The following is a 17,214-nucleotide window of genomic DNA, read 5'->3' as shown; positions in this document are numbered from 1 at the left end:
TCCTCCTCAGACTCGACGCTCACGCGGGCGCAATGAACAATGGAAGGCGACAATTAAGTTTATGAGTTGATTAATCAGCGTTTTAATATGCCTCTGGACATAGAGCTTTTAAGATGGCGAGGCTTTTTAGGTCAGGTAGAATCTGCGATCTTTGACCTAGTTTCTTTGCTGGATTCCGTGGCTACAATACGCAGCAGGCAACCCAGGGTTTACTATTTGGTAAATTGGCAGCGGGCGGGATCACACAGACCAAAAAAAAAAAAAACCCAGACATTCCGACACGGAACGCATATTTCAAAGTAGAATATCTGGCAGTAGCATTGTTTTTCAGAGAAACGAGTATGTGAACTTAGGATGTTTCCTAAATATCTGCAAACATATAATTGATGGTATTTTTGTGCTTTAGTAGAATCAAAAAGTTACATACATCACCTTTAACAATGAAATGAAATGAAAGCATAAGGAGTATGCTTATGTCCATGTCCACTATAGTCTGATTGACTATTTTTCACAAAACTTTTTGGAGCTTGACAGCCTCTGGACACTACACTACCATTCAGAAGTTTGGAGTCAGTAAGATTTTGTTTTTAATAAATTAATATTTTTATTCAGCAAGGATGCATTAAATTGATCAAAAGTGACAAAGAAAACATTTATAATGCTAAAAAAGATTTCTAATTCAAATAAATACTGTTCTTTTGAACTTTCTATTCATCAAAAAAAAAAAAATCTATATGTAAAAAATGTATCACACTTTCCACAAAAATATGAAGCAGCACAAATGTTTTCAACATTGATAACAAGAAGAAATGTTTCTTGAGCACCAAATCAGCATATTAGAATGATTTCTAAATGACAATTTGACACCGAAGACTGGAGGAATGGATGCTGAAAATTCAGCTTAACCATCACAGGAATAAATGACCATTTAAAATCTATTGAAATAAAAAAACCAATGAGTTGTAATAGTTTTTCTTTTTACATCAAATAAATGCAGCCTAAGAGATTTCTTTCAAAAACATTAAAAAAATCTTACTAACTTATTATTATTCACTGATTTCTTATTATTAGCAATGTTGAAAACAGTAGTGTTGCTTAATATTTTTTGTTGAAATGAAACTCAGATATTGTTTTTGATGAAATTCAATAGAACCACATTTATTTGAAACAGAAATCTTTTACTGTGACTTTTGATCAATTTAATGCACTCTTGCTGAATAAATACATTTCCTAAAGTTGGTTTTTTTTAAATCTTACCCAATCTTTTGAACGGTAGTGTATATGCTTTTTATTTTTTTAATCGTTCATATGTGCTTGGTACATCATGAGTGTGAGTGGCACAAACTTACAGAGAATCTCTACAGTGAAGAATAGACTGGTGCTTCCAGCGATGTTGGTGACCACACAGCTGTACTGTCCACTATCATGGGTCCGGACATCTTGAATTTCCAGATACTGTCCACCAGCAATGGACTGAATTCGACCTCCCAACTGAGAGAGACAGAAAAGGGAGATTAATGTGATGTAGTAGTTATAAATACATCCAGGATGTACATTTATTTGCTCTCACCTGTAGTTTGACATCATCCTTGTACCACTCAATCTCTGGTAGAGGGTCACTGTCGGTTTGACATTCCAGTGTCAAGTGACCTTTGGCTGGAACCGATACAGTTCTGATGTCATTAGAGCCAAGAAGAGTGGGTGGAACTGAAAGTGATCAGACAAGACAAATGATTCAGCCTTGTTAGTTCTAGTATGCACTGAAAAAAAAAAAAAAAATCATAATCAGCATTTCTGTCTTGTTATTTGTATTTCTTAAGTAAAAATATTTAAACAACATTTAAAACAATAAAAATGTACTTGGCAAGCAAAAATTAAGATTTGTTTTCAAAGAATATAAGCTTACCATTAAAAATTGTGTCTCATGTCAAACAAACAAACGAACAGTTAAAACAGTAAAATCAAGAAATATTACCATTTTAAATAACGGTTCCCTTTCAATATGGTTCACTAGCATTGTGTCAGAGGTTTTCTCTGTACGCTATGGGAAACTGATTGTTTCACATCTGTGAATTTCACAGACAATTGGCCTTTCAGCCCGCCAGAATGGGTGGGGCTGACTACGTATTTAAGACGCACAGAAATGGCCACCTAGTCAGATTTTATCGGCTTTTGCACGAATACACATCTCCTTGCTGACTCTGATGACGCTCCTCCTCTGCGGCTATCAGGTGAGTCTAAGAGAGCATAATTATTTAAAAAAAATCTTTTTTCACAGGTGTTTGTTTCAAAATGCCACACATCTAAGCATGTCTCTGGCTGGGGCCGTGTCCATGCCAAGCCAAGACAACGTGACAGTCGTAGCCTATATAAATCTCCAGAGCGGTCTCAGGCCCCGTTTAACAGACAGGTTCATCAAAGACAGGCACTCTCACTGCAAGTCTCGCCTCGTTGCGTTCACGGACCCCTCTCCTCGTCGCAGGGCTGATGAGCTCAGGCCGGTCCATATCCCACGTGTCTCAGCCTCAGTGCCCATCCAGCCCCAGCCCGAAAGCGGAGCTGGAAGTCAAGCCTCCGCCCGGCCAAACGCTACCCATTTCTGAAGCGTCAAGGGCCTCGCCCCAACCAAGAGCTGGACCCTGTGCAGCCAAAGCAGTCTTGATGCTTGAGGATAGAGGAGGAAAGGGTTAAGTCTCGTCGAGGCCAGACCACCCTCAAAGCGTGCCTGTTCTCCCAGTCCCCTCTTCAGTTCTGGGTGCTGGAGACGTTGTGTTTGTTGCTGGTTCTGGGCCTGCCCTACCAGTTATGCACCCAAACCTCTTCTCACAAAAAGATAATTCATCCTCCTCTCAATGCTGTACCATTTGTTGTTCTCCTGCCTCAGTGCGAGATGCACCCTGTAATACTTCAACCATTTGCCACTGGACTCAGGACATGGCAGGCCAGTGTTGAGTTGGATTTTGGGGATAATAGAATGAGGTTACCTGCTCCAATTCGCTCACAGACCAACCCCGTTTCATGAGCGTGATGCACACTTTGGTCCCAGACGACAGTTCTCATGTCCTCAGAGCCGAAGTACAGAAGAAAATGCCATGGAGAAAATTCCTATGGAATGCAGCGAGTCAGGTTTTTCCAGGCGCTACTTCTCTTCCCCAAGAAGGATGGCGGCCTCAGGCCCACTCTCGATCTGAGATGTCTGAATCACGCCCTCATGAGACAGCCTTTTAGAATGTTTCGCGTTCGAGGGGGTGGCTTACCAATATACAGTCCTACCATTCAGACTGTTTCTAGCACCATGCACCTTTATGAAATAAATGGATGCAGCTCTCTCCCCACTAAGACAGAGGGGAGTTTGCATCCTGAATTACCTCGACGATTGGAAATGGACAGAGCCCATGTCGAGCTGGCCTGGAGATAATGGCAGTGCTCCTGGCTTTCAAGGATTTTCAGCAGGAGCTCAGGGGGCACCATGTCCTGGTCCGGTCAGACAACGTGACAGTCGTAGCCTATATAAATCTCCAGAGCGGTCTCAGGCCCCGTTTAACAGACTGGTACACCGCCTGTTGCTGTGGGCACAGGACAATCTCCGCTCAATATAAGCTTTGCATGTGCTGGGCTCCATGAACATGAGATCAGATATTCTGTCTCGGGACGGATGGCCACTCACGACAGCCGACCTTAGACCTCTTTTACTAAAGACTGCTCTCCTGCTGAAGCAGTCAAGCAAATTGGTGACCTGCAGGCTCTCTCAGTGGATTGTTTCGGCCTCGAGTTTGGGCCTAACGACAGCAAAGTGGTTCTTAAACCCAGATGAGGCTATGTGCCTAAAGTGCTCTCCACGCCCTTTAGTGCATAGGTTACATTGCTCTCAGACACCACACCCATAATGCACGGTATGGGCCCCTAGGGCATACACTGAGCGCTCCACCCAATTCAGGCAATCGGAACAGCTAATTGTGTGCCTCGGAGGCCGCTCTAAAGGGCTGTCAGTTACGAAGCAGAGACTGTCCCATTGGATAGTGGATGTGATAGCACTAACCTAAACATCCCTGGACTTGCAGTGCCCCATTGGAGTAAGGGGCCACTCCACCAGAGGAATGGCCTCCTCTTGGGCGTGGTCTAGCGGAATATCCATGCCCGACATCTGTGCAACGGCCAGCTGGTCCTCTCTGTTCGGGTTCTACAAACTGGATGTCCCAGCCCTTTAGGCACGGGTTCTGTCGGCCTAGACTGGGCTTCACCCACAGGGGTTTTTCTAAGATAGCAATATCTTCAGACTCCAGACACCGAACCTGCGCCTACCATTTCTGGACATTCGAAGTCCTTGCCCCTTCTCACTGACTGTCCCTGCCGGACTACGGCTTCACAGGACGGTTTCTGTTCTGTGCTGTTAACATGGCATTTTGCACCCGTTCCCCATAGCGTACTAGGGTTGTGCTGATGGCCGACATCACGATGGAGAGCCACCATCGTGATGCCACGCCCCCCACCCTGTCAGACCAGCCCAGTCTCACGGCAGTTCGTGAAAGGTCACGTAATTTAATCTATTGATTCGTGTACACCAGTGGTAGGGAACCTGTGACTCGCAAGGTCTCTCACCCTTTACCGACAAACGATAAAAAAATTAAGACGCATCAACAGAGATCGGCTCTCTGCAGAAAAAACAGTCAATTACAATTCCCTTGTTGTACAGCCTACCGAACTTATTAAAAAGTTATGATAATAATAATAATATTCAAGTTGTACCGGAAAAAGTGCGTGTTCAGTGTTGTTCGCGAGTGTCACTCACAAGTCACCACAGCAATCAACTAACCACTTACGTTTCTGTGGTAACCTCCTGCACTGGGATTCAAGCAGCTGCAGATTGTTTAAGGTAATGGCGAAAATCATTTTAGAACAGCAGCGAAAATGTAAAAGTAGACTATATAAACTTTAATATATCCTTTTATTGAAACTTTTATTGCTTTGCAAAGAGACATTTCGAAACATTTCACCCGCTGGCCGCTGGAGAGCCGCAGAGACCCTTTAAGTCCTATAAACGTGTCAGATTTTTGATAATCCGCGCAGATTTCAGTTGACGATTCTGTTTAAAGTTTTAATTACAAAACATGAATGAAAGAGAAAGAAAAGAGCAGGATGTGCTTTATATTGAAAATAAATATTAAAAGCGCGATAAGTGGCGAAAGAGAACTGAATTCTACTGACAGGATGCTGTGCGCACTGCGCACGCTCCGAGCACAACACGGACATAGTAGCCTTTGTCTTCGGTTGCGCGCCTAAACGGCCAAATAAACACAGAAATATATCAAAATGCCAAGTCGAGTATTCCCGTAAACACAGTAGATGTAAGTACTATGTGCATTCTCTCTCTCTCTTTTCATGATGGTCAGCACGATTGCATTAAGAGCACCCCGTTTTGCTCCTATAGTGTGTAGTGTGCCATGAAAAGACAGCACACCACACACGAACAGATTTTCAACCAGAGTCTCGACTGTGAACACAGGAAATCTCACAAAATCTCGCGAGACCTCAGAATAAGCATGGCGGACAATATGCAGGAAGAAATTGCATTGGGCAGAAATGGCCATGGGAATTTTACCCATCCACGGCCACGGAGGCCGTCCCAGAGCCGCCCGTTCTCAGACTCAAACAGGGGGCTTAAACACATGAGGCCAAACAAAGGAGATGATGAGTAAATTAACGAGACACACCTGAACAGAATACTCAAATCAATCAGAAACCATAGAAACAAGCAGGCAGGGAATGGAGGAGAACTGAATTAATTAACAAACTGGAAAGCTAACCTAGAAACACAGACATGAACAGAACAGGAAAAACAGAGCAAAAACAAACTAAAAACGTGACAGTATCTTAAATTAATTGTTATTTATTTTTTCCACCATATTTTTCTTGTGTGATGCATACAAATTGTAATCTATTTAGTGCTTAAAAAAAACATTTTACTCACGCTGTACGCGCACCCAGTGGTTTCTACCATCCTCTCCAGCTGGGCTACTAGCAAGACAGGTATACAGACCTGCGTCCTCCACCTATTCCAAAACATGACAGAACATATTGGCACAATCACAAAGCCACACAGAAATGCAAAACAAGCTAAACACATTTTGAATTAGCCTTAAATTCAAAGCACCTGGACTTTGTTGATTCTGAGTAGCTGCCCATCTCTCTCTATTATTGCCATGTTGTCCTGTAGTGGACGCCCATCTTTCAGCCAGCTGAGGGTAGGAGGGGGGAGACCGGTAGCGATACACTCCAGCTCCAGCACACTGTCCACTGCAACCAGCTGCTCCTCAGGGGATGAAGAGCCGGATATCTTGGGGGGCTCTAATATGTGCAAATACATCATCAGATGTAATGCTTCCATCAGATTTTAGGCATTTTTGCTCCTAAAAGTACTATTGTTTTGGACCCAAAAACCTTCTCTAGTCTCTCATGTTTACATTCATACATCATTTTAATTGCAAATACCTAGGACAGTCAGGTTGAAAGTCTTTGTACTGCTTCCTGCCTGGTTGCTCGCCACACAGCTGTAGAGGCCTCCATCGCTGGGACCCACATCAGAGAGCAGGAAGCGGGTTTCCTGTCCATCGAGGAGAAGATTGCGGTGCAGTGAGAGAGGTTGGCCATCTTTCATCCACAACAAAGTAGGAGGGGGCACACCGCGGGCTTCACAGGTCAGTGTTACCGAAGAGCCCTGGACTACGGCCACCTGCTCAGTCGGCTCTGTGCGCTCAACAGCAGGGGGAGCTGATGAGAGAGACAAACAGCAATGGCTAAAAACATGTAGCTAATTGCTAAATGGAAGTTGCGATAATCTTTCTTCCCTATTCTTACTCAAATCTGAGTGAAATATAAGAAAAACAGGACATGATTTTGAATATTGATTGGATCGTTGTTGTATGCTTTTGCTGCGATCTCATGTGCGAGACGCTAGTGGGAGGGGAAGTAATTTTGATGAAAGATTATGAGGGCACATAAACTAATGATGTGCACGGATAAATGATTTATAATAAATATTGCAATATTTCATAACAATTAAGAATGTCCATTTTGATTTCATGGTGACTTTAAAGTGTTTATTGCGATTAAGTTGTTTCTTTATTCATTTTATTTATATTATTTATATTTATCAATTAAAAAGATTTCCTGATCTACCTTGCACTTGGAGGTCAAAGTTGAGTTCAGCTAATCCAGCTCGGCTACGTGCCACACAAGTGTAGATGCCAGAATCAGACAGCTGCACCGATGCAATCCTGTGCCGACACAAGGATACAGGACATGTAAAACTAATGTAACTAATGAAAATATCAGATGAATAAAAAAACTAATCACAGCATTGTCTTTATTCTGTTTGCAAAACTGACCTAAGAACAGAATCTGCAGAGAGCAGGCGTATGCGTGGTGATAGGAGTAAAGGATGACCGTCCCTCAGCCAGCTGATTTGAGGCTGGGGAGTCCCGGTGGCTTTGCACTCCAGTGTGACCACACTGTGCTGGGTGGTGTGCACCTCACGGGGGACGCTGGTCTCCCCACTTATGGAGGGAGGAACTGTAGTGCAAAAAATATGAAAATCAATTCACAGATTTGTGTTGTGCACAATAAACTATACAAAGACAACTGCTCTCACCCAATACAAACAAGGCATAGATTTTGCTCTCTTGGCCAGCGGAGCTGACAGCCAGGCAGGTGTATGTTCCTGAGTCCTCTGGTTTTATATTCAGAAGTGTTAGAGTGCTGCCATCTGGAGAGATACTGAAATACATGCACACATCAGCAAATCAGTTAGTGCTACTGTGAATCATAAAACAAACATTGTTTTATTATTTATAAAAACTATTGATTTAAGTACAATTTAATAGAAAAATACAAATGATTGTTCTAAGCAAATAATATTATAAGCATGTAAGCATATAAGATGTAAGTGTAATTAGTTTTTATAAAAATACATTTTTCTGATATTAATCTAGATATAAATCTATTTTATTACACATTATATCATATGACATTACATTACATTACATTATACATTGGGATCAAAAAGTCCCACTAGTGATTTGTGTCTATTTTAGATTTAATTTTTAAACAAAACAAAGAATATATAAGATTAACAATCAGAGTGAAAGGTGTAAAAAAAAAGTGTAATTAAACAATTTAATTCTTTCTTTCTTTTCAGATTTTTCAAAATTAATTCCTTATTTTTATATTTATAAAAAAAGAAAGAAATCAACTCTGTGTGAGAGTTACTCTATATCCTCTTTATATACAGTAAATACTTTTTATACATTATTATATTATATTATATTATATTATATTATATTATATTATATTATATTATATTATATCACATCACATCTTAAGACTCATTTTTAGGCAGGCTTTTAAGTGATTGTATTTGTATCCATTCAGTTAAGGTTGTAATGATGATCATTGTTATTTAATGTTGATTGTTTTATTATGTTTGTAAAGTGTCCTTGAGTATCATGTGACATGACATAATATTATATTATTAAAATGAAGAGATTAATGAATCAGTTTAACCCTTGTGCATCCTTGAGGACATTTTTGTCCTTTTCAGTTTTGTTTTTTGGATCACTTTGCCTGTGTTAATGCTAACTGCATAAAATTTGGCACAGGTGTGTATTTTTATTGGAATTTTACTATTTCATCACCATTTCCTTTAAAAAATCTATTTTGCACTAGTTACACAAAATACTTCCTCTCAGCGCCTTTTGGACAAAAATGTCCCCATTGAAACCCATTAAAACTGCATTTTTTAATCCCTGTGCCGTTTAACTATAAAATTATGCAATCTTTTTTAATAGGCTTTCATTCTGTTGGCAAGGCTTCAAAATTGACATTTTTACCATTTTTTATCAGATGGTGCCATTTTTTCAGGTTAGGCCTATAAAGCAAATACTCGCTTTATTCCTGTTTTCTGCTTCGGCATATTATAGAGCCAACTGGATAAATTATGCAACGATAATTGTGTGGGTTTGTTGGTATGGATGTCTAAGTGTGGTTTGTATGTGTGTAATAAAATAAAAAGTGTGTTTGTGTGCTTGTAATATTTGAGAGAGAAAAACGTCTCGGGTTACGTATGTAACCCTTGTTCCCTGAGAAAGGGAACGAGACACTGCGTCGGTGACGACACTAGGGGAACGCCCTTCAGCGTAGCACGTCTGAATTCATGAATGAAAACTAATCCAATCCTATTGGCGTTGCGTGATGACGTAGCGTGTGACGGCATAAACGGATGTGTACAAAAGCACGCCGGCACACAGAAATGTCAGCTTTTGCTATGAAGCAAGTGCTCCAGGCGGGGTGAGGTGTGGCGAACCGACGCAGTGTCTCGTTCCCTTTCTCAGGGAACAAGGGTTACATACGTAACCCGAGACGTTCCCTTTCGAGGGAACTCGAACTGCGTCGGTGACGACACTAGGGGAACGAGATACCCACTATACCACAACGAACCCCGCTCATCCTAGTGTGAAGCTGTCTTCAGGCACAACTTAGGACGAAAGCACTCGTGCACCGGGTGTAGAGGGAAGGTCCAGACTGTAAAACCTCATGAATGTGTGCGGAGTGGCCCAGCCAGCCGCCTCACATATGTCATGGATAGAAACCCCTGAAAGGAGGGCTCTAGAGGACGCCATGCCTCTGGTGGAGTGAGCTCTCACGGCCATAGGTGAAGGCAATTTGCGCACCTGATAGGCCAGGGAAATAGTCTGAACAATCCAGTTGCTGATGGTCTGTTTAGAGGCGGGAAGCCCCTTCTTGGGCGACCCAAAACACACCAGCAACTGGTCTGACTTCCGCCATGAGGAGGACCTCTGAATATAACACTGCAGTGCTCTGACAGGGCAGAGCAGATGAAGTCTCTCCTCATCCGCCGTCACATGAGGTGGAGGATGAAATGCCTGCAGAACCATAGGCCGTGCCATATTAGATGGCACCTTGGGCAAATAGCCGGGCCTGGGATGTAAGATGACCTTAATGTTGCCTGGAGCAAACTCCAAGCACCCATTGGAAATAGAGAGCGCCTGGAGATCTCCTACCCTCCTCAGAGAAGTAATGGCCAACAAAAAGACCACCTTAAACGAAAGGTTCTTGGCCTCAGCCGACTCCAGTGGTTCGAAGGGAGCCTCAGCCAGCCCTTCGAGAACCACAGCCAGGTCCCAAGAGGGAACTCTGGTGCGAGTCGCAGGTCTCATCCTCCAGGCTCCACGTAGGAAGCGTACGACCAAGTGATGCCTCCCCAGCGGGCCATCACTCAGAGGAGCGTGGAAAGCCGCAATGGCAGCCACATAAACCTTGAGTGTGGACGGGGTAAGCCCGGCAGAAAAGCAGTCTTGGAGAAACTCCAGTACTGAAGCCACTGGGCAGTTAACTGGGTCCAAGTCACGCTCTCTGCACCAAACGGAAAATACATTCCACTTAAGGCCGTATAACTTCCTCGTGGAGGGAGCTCTGGAAGTTAATATGGTTTCGACCACTCCAGCTGACAGGCCGGCTTCTAGGTACTGTGCCCCCTCAGGGGCCAGACCCACAGTTTCCACAGCTCGGGTCGAGGGTGGAGAACTGAGCCCTCCGCCTGGGACAGCAAGTCCCTCCTCAGAGGGATCTGCCATGGCGGGCCTGCCAGGAGTGAAATGATGTCCGAAAACCATACTCGGGCCGGCCAAAACGGGGCTACTAAAAGTAGACTGACTCCGTCTCGACGGACCCTTTCCAGAACTGCTGGGAGCAGAGCGATCGGGGGAAATGCGTACAGACGCAGCCTCGGCCACGTCTGCATCATGGCGTCCAGCCCCAGCGGAGCTGGATGCCTGAGAGAGAACCACAGTGGACAGTGGGACGTCTCTTGAGACGCGAAAAGATCCACTTCCACTGGGCCAAATCTCACGCACATGGCTTCCACCACCTCTGGATGGAGTCTCCACTCCCCGGGCCTCAGCCCCTGCCTCGACAGGACGTCTGCTCCCTGATTCTGGTCCCCCGGGACATACATCGCCCTGAGAGACGATAGTCTCCGCTGGGACCACAGGAGGATCTGATGCGCCAGTCTGCACAGAGGGCGCGACCTCAGACCCCCCTGGCGGTTCAAATTAGACACCACCGACATGTTGTCGGTTCTCACAAGGACATGGCGACCATGGAGGTCTGGCAGGAAGCTCCTCAGAGCCCGGAACACCGCCAACATTTCTAGGCAATCTATGTGCCAAGAGGAATGATGGTCCTGCCAGAGGCCTCTCGTAAAACGGCCGTCCATGACCGCGCCCCAGCCCGTGAGGGAGGCGTCTGTCGAAATAGATACTCGGCGACATAACGCTCCCAAATTGGGACCCTGGGACAAGAACCAAAGCTTCTTCCAAATTGACAGGGAACGAAGGCATCTGCGCGTAACCCTTATCAAGCGGAATGGGTTTCCCCTCGGGAAAACCCCTTGGTTCTTAACCACCACTGTAAAGCTCTCATGTGTAGCAGGCCAGAAGGTATCATGCTGGACGCTGCTGCCATGAGACCCAACACTCTCTGAAAGTGTTTGACAGTGACGGCCTGGCCTAGCTTTAACCTGGACACTGTGGTCAGGATATACTCGATCCGAGCAGGAGACAACTGAGCCCGCATCGTGACTGAGTCCCACACCACTCCCAGGAACGTGGTTCTCTGGGCTGGTGTCAACACGCTCTTCTTCGTGTTGAGTCTTAACCCCAGGCTCTGGATGCGGGCGAGGACGACATCTCGATGCCGAATCACCAGCTCTCGCGACTGGGCCATTATTAACCAGTCGTCGATATAATTGAGCACCCTGATGCCCTCGAGCCTCAGGGGTGCTAGAGCTGCATCCATACACTTGGTAAATGTGCGAGGGGAAAGTGCTAGGCCGAACGGAAGAACCCGATATTGGTAAGCTTCGCCCCCGAAAGCAAACCTCAGGAACTTCCTGTGAGATGGAAGGATGGAGATGTGGAAGTAGGCGTCCTTTAGATCTATCGTGACAAACCAATCCTCGGATTGAATTTGACTCACGATGATGGGAATAGTGAGCATCTTGAACCTGAACCTCCTCAGAGACCGATTCAAGTGCCTCAGATCTAAAAGTGGACGCAACCCTCCATCCTTCTTCGGAACTATGAAGTACCGGCTGTAGAATCCGGACTCCCTGACTGGTGGGGGAACATGCTCTATGGCCCCTTTTGCCAGCAGCGAGTAAACTTCCTGTTCTAACACCAGACCCTGCTCTGGGTCTACTGCAGTCCAAACCACCCCGTTGATACTTACCTCTTTTTTGGTGGGCAGCCTGGACCTGCAGCCTGTACCCTATTTCTACAGTGCGCAGGACCCATGGAGAAATATTGGGGAGACGTTGCCATGCCTCGACAAAATTCAGCAAGGGAACCAGCCCCTAAGGGTTGGTGTCAAGTGTCTTGTGAGAGCCCTTGACGATACCCTGAAGCGGAGGACCGACAGGGAATAATCGAAAACGACTCTCGGTGTGCGGACGCCAGCGCTGCCTGGCCGCAAGCTCTTGGGGCAGACAGAGCAGCGTGCGTTCGCTGGAAACTGATGTGTCCCGAAGCGCAATTAGCGGCGGGATGCTGACACCAGTTTCCTGAGGGCCCGGTGAGAGGGAGGATCTCGATCGCTCTCTTTTTTGGGGGGGGGGGGAGCCCTCCAAGGTCTCACATAAGTTAGGACCTCTCTCCCGACACCTTCCTGGCCTGAAGGACAGTCCTCCGATCCGTCTTCTCAGGAGGCTTGGGCGAGAGCGCCGCCTAGAGTCCCAAGCTCAGCTTTTGCTTTTTTTTTTTTTTTTTTGAGGGGGACTTCTAGAAGCGACACTCTCCTTCAGATATTAGGCTGAATTAAAATATCTAACCAAGTTCTAAAGTCAGATAATATTTTAATTATTTTAATTCCTCAGAATTAAATGCAGCCATAAACACTGGATAGTGCACCAGAATACTGTTTAAATACTTATTTATACGATCTACTACACGCTGCCTCGGCAAACGCGAGCCGTTACAAATTGGCTTTCATCCCTCGAGAAGAAAGTCAACAGGTGCGAGGCTGAAACACCCGAAACGCACGACTGTGTGCGGCGAGTTATTTCACAATGAACAGCCTGCCAGCACCCTCAGGAGCTGACTGTGAATGCCTCGCACCCAAACAGTATTATTTCTCAGATCGCGTGTGTCCCTTTTATTGCAGACCCTTAACGCGCTGTCTCAACAAACGCGAGATTCGAGTCGTTCACAATAAATTTGGCTTTCATCTCTCGAGAAGAAAGTCAACAGGCGCGGCTGAGACACCCGAAACGCACTGTGTGCGGCGAGTTATTTCTCAATGAACACAGCCAGCACCCTTCAGGGACTAACTGCATGCCTATAGCACCCACACAGAATCTTTATTGCAAACTGCAAATAGACTCGTAATCAACGCGCGCCTCGGCAAACGCGAGATGAGCTACTAGATTCTGTATTGCAATGCAGACATTCAATCTACGCGCTGCCTCGGCAAACGCGAGATGTCAGTCATAGAATCGTATCGCAAACTGCAAAGTAGACTCGTAATCAACGCGCTGCCTCAGCAAACGCGAGATCCGAGCTACTAGATTCTGTATTGCAAAGCAGACCTTAAATCTGCGCGCTGCCTCGACAAACGCGAGATCCCAGCCACAGAATCTTATTGCAAAGTACACTCGTAATCAACGCGCTGCCTCGGCAAACGCGAGATCCGAGCTACTAGATTCTGTATTGCAAAGCAGACCTTAAATCTACGCGTTGCCTCGACAAACGCGAGATCCCAGCCACAGAATCTTATTGCAAAGTACACTCGTAATCAACGCGCTGCCTCGGCAAACGCGAGATCCGAGTTACTAGATTCTGTATTGAAATGCAGAGTTAACAGGACATACAACACCAAATAGGACAGAATTGTTTCACACACACAGAGCGCTTGCTGAATAGCAAAAAGCTGACATTTCTGTGTGCCGGCGTGCTTTTGTACACATCCGTTTATGCCGTCACACGCTACGTCATCACGCAACGCCAATAGGATTGGATTAGTTTTCATTCATGAATTCAGACGTGCTACGCTGAAGGGCGTTCCCCTAGTGTCGTCACCGACGCAGTTCGAGTTCCCTCGAAAGGGAACTCAACTGCAAATCGAAAATCCAATCACTGTGTTCACCAGTGGAGTTTTGCTGGCATCCAATGGGGAAAGTCTGGTACTGCGCCCAAACAAAATCTTACTGAAAGCTCATTTTTTGAGATATCATCCTCAAATTCGGAACACAACCTGTTTAGATTTATGGCTTTCAGTTTTAGAGTTCCAAATGTTTTATAAAATATATTTTTTTATATAAAATATTGATTATAATGTTCATAAATATTTTTCATAAACTTAAACTTCTATAACATTTTTTTGGTTGCACTTTTTTTAATTTTTTCACTTCAACAACAATCTGCCAAGGGTCATCTTTAAAATGAGACCAAACTTAAGTATTTGCTCCCAAGCATAACATTTTTATGAGAGTTTTTTGACTTGGACATTTTTGTCCCTTTTGGACCTATGTGTAAGTTTTTGGTTTTTTTTAATGTTTACTGCATAAAATTTTGGCACAGGTGTCTATTTTTATTGTAATTTTACTATTTCACCCCCATTTCATTTGAAAAAAAAAAATGTTGCACTAGTTATACAAAATACTTGTATATATTTTATATAAAATATTAATTTTAATGTTCATAAATATTTTTCGTAAACTTAAACTTCTATAAAAAAAATTTGGTTGCACGTTTTTCACTTTTTTCACTTCAACAACAATCTGCAAAGGGTCTTCTTTAAAATGAGACCAAACTTAAGTTTTTGCTCCCAAGCATAACATTTTTATGAGAGTTTTTTGACATGGACATTTTTGTCCCTTTTGGACCTATGAGTAAGTTTTTGTTTTTTGTTACTGTTAACTGCATGAATTTTGAGCTATTATAGAGCCAACTGGATAAATTATGCAATGATAATTGTGTGGGTGTGTTGGTATGGATGTCAGAGTGTGGTTGGTATGTGTGTTATATAAAAAAAAATGTGTTTGTGTGTTTGTAGTATTGATAGAGAAAAACTCAACTGCAAATAACAAAGCCAATCATTGTGTGACCAGAGGAGTTTTGCTGGGATCCAATGGGGAAAGTTTGGTACTGCGCCCAAACAAAATCTTACTGAAAGCTCATTTTTTGAGATATCAACCTCAAATTTGGAACACAACTTATTTAGATTTATGGCTTTGATTTTCTAGCCGTTTTAGAGTTCAACTTGTTTCATAAAATATATATTTTATATAAAATAATATTCATAAATAATTTTCATAAACTTAAACCTATATAACTTTTTTTGGGATTTACTTATAAAAAAAATTTAACTTCAGCAATAATCTGCCAAGGGTATTCTTTAAAATGATACCAAAGTTAAGTCTGTGCTCCCAAGCTTCAACTTTTTATGACCGTTTTTTGACATGGACATTTTTGTCCTCTTTGGACCTATGAGTAACTTTTTTAAATTGATGCACAAGGGTTAAGAGTCTTACTCTATATGCTCTGTTTGTCCATTCTCAAGAGTCTTTCCATTCTTCAGCCAGCTCACTTTGGGAGTCGGTTTACCCATCACCCGACATTCAAGAGTCAGTTCCTCCCCAACAGGTGCACTGACCTCTGATGGGTGACCAGAATCTACAATGGTGGGTGACGCTGATGGTGCCAAATACATTTGGTTATTTAGAGTTTTACATATCACACACAGTGTGAATCAAGAAACAAGACAGAGATTATTTGAAACAGAGATTATTGATTAAGGCAGTTTTACCATATATAGTAAGTGAGTAGTCTTTTTGTGTCTGCCCTTCACTGTTTTTGGCGATGCAGGTGTAAGTGCCAGCATGAGAAAGCTGCAGAGGGCCTAACTCCAGTCTGTTTCCTCTCAGTGACCAATTCCATTGCAAACTGCTTTCTACACATAGAAACAAACAACAAAAACAGCAGCAACATAAATAAAAGCACACTAACACTAACAACACACTGACATCTAAAGGTGTGTGGTATTTAACTGACCAATAGGAGAGCCATCTTTCAGCCAAGCAATGCTTGGTACAGGTACGCCAGAGGCCTCACAGATGAGGGTGATGTGGGAGCCCAAATTCTGAGTGAGGGTCTCATGAAGAGGGCCCTCCATCACAGGAGGCACTAAAAATGAAAGTTAGCAAAACATCTGAAATTGCTTACAGCAACTGTTGCAATGCATATGCAAACAGGGAATATTTACATAAAGGTTGCAGTTATGCTGGGTTTTTAGGACTCACCATGGACTGTGACTCTAAAGGTGCGCTCTACTTGACCCGCAATGTTGGACACCTTACAGGAGTACACCCCACCATCAGCCACCTAAAGAAAAAGTCAGAAACCATGTCAACAAAGCATTAATTATAAATCAACCACTTATACCACATATATTTACACTTAAAGTCACACCATCATTCAAAAGTTCAATAGTAAGAACAGTAATGTTGTTAAATATTATTACACAATTTTCTGTTTTCTATTGTAATTTATTTTAATATATTAGCAATTACTCCAGTCTTCAGAGTCAAACAATCCTTCAGAAATCAATCTAATATGCTGATTTGCTGCTCAAGAAACATTTCTTACTATTATCAACATTGAAAGCAGGAAACTGTTATACTTTTCAAGAATGTAAAAAAAATAAAAATACTTATTTGCGATACAAATCTCCTGACATTGTAGATGTGAATTGTTCATGAATACAAAATTTATATCAAAAAGGAAAAAAAAACTTTTGAATGGTAGTGTATATGCTATATAACTGTATATGCATTTAAAGTTGTCTATATATTGGAGTCTCTTATAAAACACGAGTTTTCTCAGTGCTTTCTTACCTGTACACCAACTATCTCTAGCTGCTGGCGCTCTATCCTCAAACCATTTCCAGAAGCCAGCTGAAGTCCATTACGATACCATGTGACCTCTGGTTCAGGGACACCATTGGCTTTACAACGCAGAATAAGTGATGACCCGACCTGAGGTGTCATAACCTCTGATTCTGATTCAATACGTGGCACCAGTGTAGGCAGGGCTAGAAAGGGCCAAATCAAAAAGTGTTCATTGCTATAGTAATCTACTGAAGCAA

General features: G+C 43.4%; 1 protein-coding gene across 1 annotated transcript in view; it reads right to left on the bottom strand.

Annotated features, from left to right (window-relative positions):
• Positions 1-17,214, bottom strand: part of hmcn2 (hemicentin 2) — a 91,553-nt gene that overhangs the window by 17,246 nt on the left and 57,093 nt on the right. Inside the window, exons 40-52 of the mRNA XM_079897114.1 lie at positions 16,964-17,160; positions 16,370-16,451; positions 16,122-16,253; positions 15,877-16,020; positions 15,602-15,761; positions 7,649-7,773; positions 7,386-7,569; positions 7,177-7,274; positions 6,490-6,768; positions 6,152-6,345; positions 5,969-6,050; positions 1,571-1,707; positions 1,350-1,491 (exon numbers count right to left, since the gene is read on the bottom strand). Of these exons, the coding sequence (XP_079753240.1) occupies positions 1,350-1,491; positions 1,571-1,707; positions 5,969-6,050; positions 6,152-6,345; positions 6,490-6,768; positions 7,177-7,274; positions 7,386-7,569; positions 7,649-7,773; positions 15,602-15,761; positions 15,877-16,020; positions 16,122-16,253; positions 16,370-16,451; positions 16,964-17,160 (1,956 nt within the window). The remainder of the gene's footprint in view (positions 1-1,349; positions 1,492-1,570; positions 1,708-5,968; positions 6,051-6,151; positions 6,346-6,489; positions 6,769-7,176; positions 7,275-7,385; positions 7,570-7,648; positions 7,774-15,601; positions 15,762-15,876; positions 16,021-16,121; positions 16,254-16,369; positions 16,452-16,963; positions 17,161-17,214) is intronic.

The sequence above is a fragment of the Squalius cephalus genome (assembly GCF_949319135.1).
Source record: "Squalius cephalus genome assembly, chromosome: 16".
NCBI classification, from domain to species: Eukaryota; Metazoa; Chordata; class Actinopteri; order Cypriniformes; family Leuciscidae; genus Squalius; species Squalius cephalus.
This window is presented reverse-complemented; position numbering and strand designations above follow the sequence as displayed.